Here is a 12,037-nt window from a genome sequence, read left to right as displayed (position 1 = left end):
GTAGACATAAGTTGATCTTTAGGACAGTAATCTTATCCTTTTAGGAATTATAAAACCCAGTTATTTTTCTTCTAGTTTCACAATGCTCTATCCTTAAAAGAAATTGAAAACTGATTTTGGCCAATAATTTTTTTTTAATAATGTCATGGTTTGCCTGCAAGCAATTTAGATGTTTAGGGTTTGGAGTCTCTGCTTCAGGGACTCAGATGTTTCTATGATGGAGGCCAAAGTGAGCTTCTGAAGAAGCAATCATATCTTTATATGGATTTTTCTCATCAAGAACAATCTGATAAAACCAAGACTTGACTTTTTTTAGCTAGTTAAATGCAAAGAAGGAATGATATGAAAATTTATAAAAGCCATGTAAGCCATCTGAAATTTGCTTTGCTTTGCTGATTAAAGCTGACTATGAGTTTTATTAGAGCTGCTAGGGCATTCATTATATCTCATCTTGGGAGAGGCATGACTTCTTAGGACATTTTTATTTCCAAATTTATTTTTGAAGTCAGAAAATCTTTTTCAAATTCAAAGGAAATTTGCTAGCTGTGTTAGTATAACAGATGCCAAATTGGGCATTTTAAAAGTTTCATTACGCGTATTTTAGTTAGAACATCTAATTCCTTCATTCAGTTACCATCTCCCCACTGCCAGTGTTTGGGTTTTTTTCCCATTGGTGAACTTTTACTAAGTTTGTGTAAAGTCTTCAGTAGGCCCTGAATGCCTGAAGCCTCTGTGATCTAGGAATCACAGAGCTATTGAGCCCCTCAAGTTACCACAGTTCCTTTGTCACAGAGATTGTCCCTTTATAATTGACCCAAGAGGTTTGATATGAATAAGATTTCTTTCCATAGTGGCATCGTCTCATAAAAACCATTTTGGAATCTGCTGATGAATGTTTTATGGTTGTTATGACTAGTTCCTAGGAAATTTAGTTAAGCTGTTGAAATGTTAACATAGTTACCTCAGAAAAGAAGTTATTCTTTGATTGTTTCTTTGTTGCTCAGCTTGTGGGAACCCCATATTACATGTCTCCAGAGCTCTGTCAAGGAGTAAAGTACAATTTCAAGTCTGATATCTGGGCAGTAGGCTGCGTCATTTTTGAACTGCTTACCTTAAAGAGGACGTTTGATGCTACGGTAAGTTGGCATATTATCCCCATATTGCATTTAGCAGGTTGCAGATGGTACAGCTTGACTAAGCAGATCAACTCTATTCCCAGGCTTCTGATTTCTGGCAAAAATAACCTGTATTCAGGTACAAGATTAGTAATCTATTACTAAAATGCTATAGACCCAGCCAGGCGCAGTGGCTCACGCCTATAATCCCAGCATTTTGGGAGGCCGAGGTGGGTGGATCACTTGAGGTCACCCTGGCCAACATGGTGAAACCCCGTCTCCATTAAAAATACAAAACTCAGCCGGGTGTGGTGGCGCACACCTGTAATCCCAGCTATTTGAGAGGCTGAGGCACAAAAATTGCTTGAACCCAGGAGGTGGAGGTTGCAGTGAGCCAAGATCATGCCACTGCACTCCAGCCTGGGCAACAGAGCAAGACTCTGTCTCAAAAAAATCTCCAACTTGAATTCCCTGTTGAAATGATCACTTGAACCCGGGAAGTGGAGACTGCAGTAAGCCAAGATCGCACCACTGTACTCCAGCCTGGGCAACAGAGCAAGACCCTGTCTCAAAAAAAAATTAAAATTAAATTAAATTAAAAAGTTCATCTCTTAAAAAGCGAAAAATGGAATATGATGGTTCACTTTTTCAAGCAGTAGGAATTGGAACATTATTAACAGCAGCCAGATGATCATGCAGCTACTGCATCACTTTCCTAGAAACGTGTAAAAGGATGCAAATCTAGTGAACAGAATGGAAGAGAGCAAAAGATAATTGTTTTATTTGGGTCTCACTCTGTTGCCCAGGCCTGGAGTGCAGTGTCGTGATCATAGCTCACTGCAGTCTCAAACTCCTGTGCTCCAGCAGTCATCCCGCCTGTCTCCTGAGTAGTTCGAACTACAGGCATGCCTCACCACACCTGGCTATTTTTTGTAGAGATGGGTTCTCACTATGTTACCCAAGCTTGTTTCAAAATCCTGGCCTCAAGTGATCCTCCTGCCTTGGCCTGTGCTAGGATTACAGGTATGAGCCCCCATACCCAGCATATTTATGCCTTTTTCTAAATTGTTACTTCTTTGTGCCTTTATTCTATCTTGTAAACACTTCTGACATAGCACCAGTATCACTTTATTGTACTTACTTTTTTTATATAGCTGTGGTTTTGCCAGGTAGTCTAAAACCCTTCCAAATGTTTGCTTTATTTTCTGCAATACCTAACACATCGTGGGTGTTAAAAATATTCATTAACTAGGAAAAAAATGTTTATCTGTTAAAAAATAAATAAAGATTGTCATTGCTTTATGGACAATGAATCCCTTTAAGTCTTTTTTTCTTTTTTTAAGTAAATTAAAGTACAACCTGATATAAAGCAGTGCTTCTCAAACTTTAATATGCATACAAAATCATCTTGTTGAAATGCAGATTTTTTGGGGGGGGTGGGGTTGATAGTCTGTGTTTCTAACAAGCTCCCAAGTGATGCTGATGCTGCTGGTCCATGGAGCACACTGAGGGGCTAAAGTGGATTCATATCCAGTTGCCTCTACCAGCCAGGTGTGAGAATTTAGGCAAATCACTTCATCTCTTTGATCCTCTGTTTCATTATCTATAACATGGTAACAATATATATTCCCCACACAGAGATTCTCTCATAATGTATATGAAAAATGCAAATGTAAGATAATGCAAATTCATTGCCCTTTCATAAGACCTATTCATTTTTCTAAATCCTGAAGGTTGTTCTAATATATCATCTAATTCTCCTAAATAGTATGGTGGAAGAAAAATGACTTGGAGTCAGAGGCTGGGCGCGGTGGCTCATGCCTGTGATCCCAGCACTTTGGGAGGCTGAGGCGGACGGATCACCTGAGGTCAGGAGTTCGAGACCAGCCTGGCCAACATGGTGAAACCCTGTCTCTACTAAAAAATACAAAAATTATCCAGGCATGGTGGCGCATGCCTGTAATCCCAGCTACTCAGGAGGCTGAGGCACAAGCATCACTTGAACCCAGGAGACAGAGGTTGTAGTGAGTGGAGATCATGTCACTGCACTCCAGCCTGGGTGACAGAGTGAGACTCTGTCTCAAGAAATATATATATATGTGTGTGTGTGTGTATATGTGTGTGTACACATATGTGTGTATATGTGTGTGTACACATATGTGTGTATATGTGTGTACACACATATATGTGTATATATGTACACACATGTTCACATATACATATATACACATATATGTGTATATGTATGTGTGTATATGTGTATATATGTATATGACTTGGAGTCAGGCTTTGGTTGGAATTATAGCTCCATTTTTACTATCTGTGATTTTGGGCAAGTTACTTTACATCTCTGAGCCCCGTTTTTCTCATATATAAATTGATAATGATAATAATTTCCTTGAATGGTGTTAGTGAGGCTAAAAAATATCATATATGTAATGTGCCTGTCTAGTTTGTAGTAGTCTCTCAATAATGTGGTGGTGGTATTACCATAATATTGTTAGTATTATCATCTTATTATTATTACTGCCTTGTCTGTTGCAGCAGAGTATTGCCTGTACAGCCACAATTAGGATATATAAATTAGGAGGCAAGTTAGTTGGCAAGGGAACTACATGAAGCCAACAAGGATGGCTAATCTTGCTTTCCTTTTTCTTGGGATTCAGTTGAAAGGTCAGATTATAATATACTCTGAGCATTATATTATTGGCCACATAGTTATAGATTGTATGGCCAGTTGGCTTCATTCTGTCTGATAGCATCAGTGCATCCCTAACCATTTCTTGTTGATGCATACTAGTAGTTATAACAAGAAGTCAGACCTATTGCCAATTCTTTAAATAATGGTCACAGACACCTGAGAGCCCCTACCAGTAGAGTATAGCATCATCTTTATATAACCAGAAACAATGCAGTCATCATTTTCTCATAGAACCCACTTAACCTGTGTGTGAAGATTGTGCAAGGAATTCGGGCCATGGAAGTTGACTCTAGCCAGTACTCTTTGGAATTGATCCAAATGGTTCATTCGTGCCTTGACCAGGTAGGTGTGACTTAAACATTCACTTCAGTTTCGTATTTCCCCTTCCAGCCTCAGTGTTTGGTGTATGGCATAGCTATAAACCATACAAAACCACATCCACTTCCCCAGGGTAGAGTGTATTTGTGGCTATACCCAGAATAGGTATTGGTAATTCATTATAGTTGTGTGCTTCAGTGAACAAATTCTTACTTCATTCTATTTTGTAAGTGTTAGTTTGTGAAATGAATTTCCCATCTAAATTGTGCTCGATTTTTATGGCCAAGAGTAATTTCTGAATATAGATTTCAAAAAACTGCAATGAAAGATAATTTACCACTTCTAATACAGAATGTCTGTATTTCTCATATCTCATAGTTCCCTTGCTGTGTAGTTCTAGTATTATTCAAAGTATGTTTCATGAAACACTGGAGTCAGAATCACCAGGGAGTGGGGGAGTTTTGTAAGTAAAAAGAAGATTCCTGGGCCCCACCCCAGACGAACTCAATCAGAATCTCTGTGGATAAAGCCCAGAAATCTTTATTTGTAACAAACACCTCAGGTAATTCTTCTGTTCTGTATATATTGAGGTTCGAGAGCCACTGCCCTAACTGAACAAGTGAGGAAGATGCATTATAAACATTCTCCTTCATGTACAAGTGTTGATTATAATGAGGTGAGAAGCATAAAATATGGAGTATCACATAAGAAATGATTTTTAAAACAAAAGGATAATGCAGTGGTCTTTGACTAATTAACATCTTTAGATCCCATGTTGCCCATTTCCATTAAGTGAAAACTAACCCTATTTTTACTTTTTAGGATCCTGAGCAGAGACCTACTGCAGATGAACTTCTAGATCGCCCTCTTCTCAGGAAACGCAGGAGGTAAATTATGAAGAAGTCACTCCATTGTCTTTTCTGAGATAGTTGACTTTTAGAGGCTTGATCAGAGTACTACAAGAAAGAGTAGTGTTTCCTGACTTGGTTGCAATAGTGCTATTTTCTACCAACATCCCTGCTTTTATTGCTTAGGGGTGGCTTCTGACTTTTGCCTCCTTAGCCTGTGCTGTTTTGTTCTAAATTTGTACTAATGAGGCCCAAGAGCCCTTCACTCCCCGACCCATTGGTTTTAAACCTTAGAGTTGAGGCATTAGAGTGCAGTAAGGAAGAGGGGTGTCTGGACTCAGACATCCTTATGTTTGTATCTGAATTTTGTCATTATCTTCGTCAAGTTATTTAACATCCTTATTTCTTGGCTTTCTCCTCTATAAAGTAAGATGAGGTCAGGATTAAAGAAGATAACGCATAAAAAGTGGTCAGCCCAGGGCCTGGCATAGGGTGCTTATCAATTGTAGTGTGAGTTGGACTGGTCCTTTGGTTTTTTTGTTTTTTGTTTGTTTTCTGAGACAGAGTCTCACTCTGTCACCCAGGCTAGAGTGCAGTGGCACAGTCTTAGCTCACTGCAGCCTTGAACTTCTGCTGCAAGTGATTCTTACACCTCAGCCTCCCAAGTAGCTAGGACTACAGGTGTGCACCATCATGCCTGGCTAATTTTTCTATTTTTATAGAGACGGGGTCTCACTGTGTTGCCCAGGCTGATCTCAAAGCTGTTGCCTAAGCAATCCTCCTGCCTCAGCCTCCCAAAGTGTTGGGATTACAGGCATGAGACACTATGCCCGGCCTGAGCCTTTGTTTTTCACTGCATTTGTTTAGGTGGTAGGTTGGAGTTGGAGGAATCCTCTTCAGGTACATTTTGCCCATATTTGAAGTCGAGTTTTATTGACTCCTCAGAGGTTATTTCCTGAGATTATTCTGTCAGATATCTTTAGAGATAGGAAGAACATCCTTTATCCCTCTGTTCCTCTAGGAGGTTTCATACCTTAATTTAAAACATTTATCTTCCTTAAATGTTTGAGTCTGTATTTCATCCTATTACACTATTTTTGCCTTGCTACCCTTCTTCCTCCACTACCAGTTTTTTGTTTTTATATCTTCCAAATATTCACATACAATGCTCTTTTCAAGTCTTGCTCTTGGATACATTCTGTACATCCCTAATTGCATATTTGCTGTTTCATCAGTACTTTTATTCTACTATGCCATTTAATTAATCTTTTCTGGTTCTTCTCTAGTTGGTCTGTAGCCAGTGTTTTAGTGCCTGAAATTATGTACAGTACTGCAGATACAGCACCATGACCTTCCATTTATGTTTTGTGCACGTGCAGGCAGTATCACCCTTTTGGTCTGGTGAAGCATATTTAAAATTTTTGTCTGGCTTATTTCACAGCAATATAATGATTTATTTTATTTTATTTTATTTACTTTTATTTACTTTATGAGAGTCTCACTCTGTTGCCCAGGCTGGAGTGCAGTGGCGTAGTCTCAGCTCACTGTAACCTCCACCTGCCAGGTTCAAGCAGTTCTCCTGCCTCAGCCTCTCGGGTAGCTGGGACTACAGGCAGGCGCCACCACGCCTGGCTAGTTTTTGTATTTTTAGTAGAGACGAGGTTTTACTACGTTGGCCAGGCTAGTCTCAAACTCCTGACCTCAGGTGATCTGCCTGCATCGGCCTCCCAAAGTGCTGGGATTACAGGCATGAGCCACCACACCCGGCATAATCACTATTTTAAGTCACTATTTTAATGTCTTATTTCTTGAGTTTAGGCATGAAATTTTTACTGAGATAATTATAGATTTGCCTGCAATACTTTGTTGGAACTTTGTACTTTGATGGAAAACATAAGACAGAGTTTTCCAGACAGAGAATATAGCATAAACAAAATCATAGACACAGGAAGTTATGGAAAATATTCAGGAAACACAAAATTCTATTTGGCTAGATTAGTGGTTCTAGACCTGGGATTTTTGATGCAAAATATCAGGAGCTTTCAAAAAGTACTGATTGCTGAGCACTACTCTAGGAGCTCAGCTATAATTGATTTAGGTAGGATGACAGCCCTGGGCTAGAACGTGGGGTGCAAACAAAAGGAAGGAAGTCTGGAAAAATAGGTAGGAAATCTTGCATGCCAGGCCAAGAAAATTGTGGTTAATTCAAGAGGAAGGGCAAAAGATAGAGTGGATAGCACATCCACTGTTGAGAGATAGTGGATGTTTGCGAGAGGGCAGTTCACGTGATGAGAGGCATACCTAAGGAAGAGTTATTTGGCAATATTAGTATCTGTGTTAAATTAGTATAGTAAAATGATTAAGACTACAATAAGTGAGGCTGATTAGGAGGTATTATCACAGTACAGGTGGGAAGTAGAGCTACCCAGAACTAAGGTGGTGAGACTGGAAAGGAAGAGGTGAGTACAAAAAGTACTATATAGGTAGAATCTGTAGAACCTGAATATTAAAGAAAGGGAGAGAGATGAATCAGAGATGACTGAGGTTCTAAGCCCAGTTGACTGGGAGAATTGGGGAAGGGTGTTGCGGCTAGTTACAGAAATAGAGGAGTCAGAAAGAAAAGCTCATTTGGGAAAAAGCTAACAAGCTCATATTTGGAGATACTGAGTTTGGGAGTCAGTGGGCAGACTAGATGAAGGTGTCCATCAGATGCTAAATATGTACATCAGAGGTTCTCAAGGCTCTCTGTTCCAGCCTGGACCATTTCTCAGAGATAGAAAGCAAATGGCCCCAAACTGCTGGCCTTTGGGTATTTAATGAATTGTCTAATGAAAGGACTATATAACTGTTTTGAGTTGTATTGAGGTACTTCGCTAAAAGTATTGTGATGTTGTAGGATGCATACAGTTTATAAGAGGATTAAATCTGTGAAATGTATTAAACAGACACCTTTGCAATATAAAAACCTATTATTTCACTCATGTATCTTTGCTTTTCTTTTGGTAGAGAGATGGAGGAAAAAGTCACTCTGCTTAATGCACCTACAAAGAGACCAAGGTAATGTTCAAGAGACTCTTAAAAACTAATATATCCGAAATTACAACCAGGGGGTTCTTTCTTGAGTGTAGGCATTATTTGATCCGAGGATACTTTGGCATCCTTTCAGGAGCCAGCATCTGCTTAAATGTCAGACAGTCATTTCTAAGAAGAAAGCTATAATTTCACCCTCACACTAAAGTGGCCATCATTACCATGATGAATGTGGAAAAGTGTAGGTGTTATGGGTCAGACTGGAATCTGATCTGGCCAAGCTGTGATGAAGCCCGAGGCAGGAATTGCAAAGTCTGCTGTGATAGAGCACATTGAAACAAGTTGTCGAGAAAGAACATACTTTCTCATACCATAATTGGCAGTTCTTCTCAGGGAACAGACTGGAAGCATTTTTCTTTGATATTGTTTTTAATGTTAAATGTTCCTTTGTTCTGGGGGTTGTTGGCAGGTCAAGCACTGTGACTGAAGCACCCATTGCTGTAGTAACATCACGAACCAGTGAAGTCTATGTTTGGGGTGGTGGAAAATCCACCCCCCAGAAACTGGATGTTATCAAGAGTGGCTGTAGTGCCCGGCAGGTCTGTGCAGGGAATACCCACTTTGCTGTGGTCACAGTGGAGAAGGAACTGTACACTTGGGTGGTAAGTGAACGCTAAGCATTTTGGAACAGTGCTGTAAGCCTAATTGTTTACTGGGCCCACGATGTCTAAGCATTTTATTAGTTGAACCTATACTAAGGGAGTGGCAACATGGGGTGATGGAATGGAAGCTCTTATGAGATCAGGGATTTTGTCTGTTTAGTTCACTGATGTATGCCCAGGGCTGGTACATATTAGGTCACCTATAAATGTTTTTTGAATGAATGAATGAGAGAGGGAGAGAAAAATTGAAAGACTCAGGAGACTGGGCTTTCCCATTTACAGCTGGATGATTTCAGACAAGTCACTCAATTACTCTGTTATATTACCATGAGGTTCAGAGCAACTATTACCTGTGAAATAGCTTTGTAAACAAAGGAAGCACTATACCATGTCAGGAAAACCCCTGAAGCCCACAGCAGTGATTGAAGATGGCTGGGTATATTTTGTGTAGAATTTGTTTGTTGCCCTCTAGATTCTCCCCTCTCACCTTCCTTAACAAATTGTCTGTGTTTGCTGTTTCCTTATCTCCCACTCTCTCTTCATTCACCTACAATGCAGCTTCCATCTCTGCCACTCAATTGAAACTAGTCTTGACAAAATGACCCATAAATTGCTAAAATAAAACAGATGCTTTTTAGTCCTTACCTAGCTTGACCTCTCAGCAGCATTGACATAGTTGACCACTCCCTCCTTCTTGAAGCTTTGTCTTCACTTGCCTTCTGGGATAGCGTGTTCTCTTGGCTTTCCTCCTGTCTCTTGCTATGCCTTCTCAGGCTCATTTCAGGCTGCTGGAGAGAAATTAGTATCTTAAACATTTATTGGCTGGGCGTAGTGGCTCACAACTGAAGTCTCAGCACTTCGGGAGGCCAAGGCGAGTGGATTGTTTGAGGCCAGGAGTTTGAGACCAGCCTGGCAAACATGACAAAACCCCATCTCTACTAAAAATACAAAAGTTAGCTGAGAGTGGTGGCGCATGCCTGTGATTCCAGCTACTCAGGAGGCTGAGGCATGAGAATCACTTGAGCCTGGGAGGTGGAGATTGCAATGAACCAAGATTGCACCACTGCACTGCAGCCTGAGTGACAGAGCAAGACCTTGTCTCAAAAAAAAAAAATATATATATATATATACACAAACACACACACACACACACATACACACATATATATAAAAAATATGAGGACTTGTAGTTTACTCATTTAATAGAATTATTTTTCTCTATAAAACTGTTGAAAAGGCCAGACATGGTGGCTTACACCTGTAATCTCAACACTTTGGGAGGCCGAGGCGAGTGGATCACCTGAGGTCAGGAGTTCGAGACCAGCCTGGCCAACATGGCAAAACCCCATCTTTACTAAACATACAAAAAATTAGCCAGGCGTGGTGGCGGGCACCTGTAATCCCTGCTACTTGGGAGGCTGAGGCAGGAGAATCGCTTGAACCCAGGAGGCAGAGCTTGCAGTGAGCTGAGATCGAGCCACTGCACTCCAGCCTTGGTGACAAGAGTGAAACTCCGTCTCAAAAAAAAAAAAAAAGTTGAAAAGTCATCAAGGACTAGTCTCATTGCTGTATAGCAGCCTCTTTGATGTAGCCAGATTCTTTATAACTCTTCCATGTTTCAGGGAAACTGTGACCAAAATTTATGAAACTTCTAGTACAGATTTTCAAGAAGCTATATTCCTGTAGAAAGCAGCAAAATTAGACTATATTATAAAGAATTTTTTTCACCATCACCTGTAATTAAATATATAGTTTACCTTAGACTTGAAGGACAAATATTAGATTAATGGATATTAATCTGGATACTTTTTAAGTTTTCTTTACCTGTTGGCAGGATCGGTATACTACTTGCTATTAAAATGTTTAATCCCTTTGCCCATTTTTTTCTAATTTCTAAATTTCTAGCTCTTTTTTTCTACTGTTTTTCTTCATATGAAGTTCCATTAAAGATCAGCTTTTGGCATGAAAAATTAAAACTTCACAAGACCTCTCAGCCGGGGATGGTGGTTCATGTCTACCATCCCAGCACTTTGGGAAGCCGAGGCAGGAGGATCACTCGAGCCCAGGAGTTCAAGACCAGCTTGGGCAACATAGCGAGAACCCATCTCTTTTTAAAATTTAAGTTTAATAAAATGTAATTTTAAAAAAAGTCATAAGACCTCTTTATTTCACAGAACATGCAAGGAGGCACTAAACTCCATGGTCAGCTGGGCCATGGAGACAAAGCCTCCTATCGACAGCCAAAGCATGTGGAAAAGTTGCAAGGCAAAGCTATCCATCAGGTGTCATGCGGTGATGATTTCACTGTCTGTGTGACTGGTAAGCCATCAGCAGAAAGTGTCTTAAGTGCATTTAATGTGGGGGTATTTTGCTTAATGCTGTGCAATCTTAGTTGGGATTTTAAAACAAAAGACAGTATATAAAGAACCAGAGGACCTTGAGCAAATATACTCATTAATAATAACATACCAAATTTGCTATAGTATTAGGGGGTGGTGAGCAAGGAGAAGACAGGTGGGTAACAGAGAAGAGTTGGGATCAGGAGAAAATGTGTGTCGTGGTTGGCAGGAAAAATAATCTTACCACCTCATCAGGCTATGGATAACACAAAATTAGGATCAAGACCTAAGTTTAGTTTTGGTCTTGTCATTACTTAGTTAATGATTCCTTGGGACTTATTTTTTTATTTATATAACAAAGATGGCCCCATTAAAATTTTAAGTCCTTTTAATGTGATAATGCTACCACTTTTTAAATTGTTTAATATAGTAGTAGTAGTACACATGACTCTCTGACATAGAACTCTAGACTTGCACAGTCTGTGCTTTTAATTTCTTGGATATAATCAATTCATGTGAGATCATTTGCTGGGGTAGTCCTCATTCCAGCCCTGCCCAACTTTCTGATTAGATAAAATAAGTCAGTCCTTTGATGGATTCTGTTTTCCTTTCTTTTGCAGATGAGGGTCAGCTCTATGCCTTCGGATCAGATTATTATGGCTGCATGGGGGTGGACAAAGTTGCTGGCCCTGAAGTGCTAGAACCCATGCAGCTGAACTTCTTCCTCAGCAATCCAGTGGAGCAGGTCTCCTGTGGAGATAATCATGTGGTGGTTCTGACACGAAACAAGGAAGTCTATTCTTGGGGCTGTGGCGAATATGGTAGGGGTAGCCTTGTCTCTGTCCACTTCTTCACAGGTATACAACCTGACTTCAAAGTTGTATGCATCTAAACACATCATGCAGCCCCTAAATGAGAAGTGTTAATTCAGTAAATCTTTTTTTTTTTTTTTCTCTCGAGACAGAGTCTCTCTCTGTCACCCAGGCTGGAGTGCAATGGCACGATCTGGGCTCATTGCAACCAC

At 40.0% G+C, this 12,037-nt stretch overlaps 1 protein-coding gene across 3 annotated transcripts in view; it reads left to right on the top strand.

Annotated features, from left to right (window-relative positions):
• The window catches only part of NEK9 (NIMA related kinase 9), a 45,678-nt gene that overhangs the window by 9,439 nt on the left and 24,202 nt on the right, over positions 1 to 12,037 (top strand). For 2 of the 3 annotated variants that reach the window (XM_008977921.4, XM_034937868.2), the window contains 7 exons: positions 1,005 to 1,136; positions 4,048 to 4,158; positions 4,957 to 5,021; positions 7,989 to 8,039; positions 8,482 to 8,674; positions 10,849 to 10,993; positions 11,634 to 11,870. In XM_008977921.4, coding sequence (XP_008976169.1) covers positions 1,005 to 1,136; positions 4,048 to 4,158; positions 4,957 to 5,021; positions 7,989 to 8,039; positions 8,482 to 8,674; positions 10,849 to 10,993; positions 11,634 to 11,870 — 934 coding nt within the window. The remainder of the gene's footprint in view (positions 1 to 1,004; positions 1,137 to 4,047; positions 4,159 to 4,956; positions 5,022 to 7,988; positions 8,040 to 8,481; positions 8,675 to 10,848; positions 10,994 to 11,633; positions 11,871 to 12,037) is intronic. The other variant, XM_003824178.5, reaches the window with a different exon arrangement.

The sequence above is a fragment of the Pan paniscus genome, chromosome 15, assembly GCF_029289425.2.
Source record: "Pan paniscus chromosome 15, NHGRI_mPanPan1-v2.0_pri, whole genome shotgun sequence".
In the NCBI taxonomy this organism is placed as follows: Eukaryota; Metazoa; Chordata; class Mammalia; order Primates; family Hominidae; genus Pan; species Pan paniscus.
This window is presented reverse-complemented; position numbering and strand designations above follow the sequence as displayed.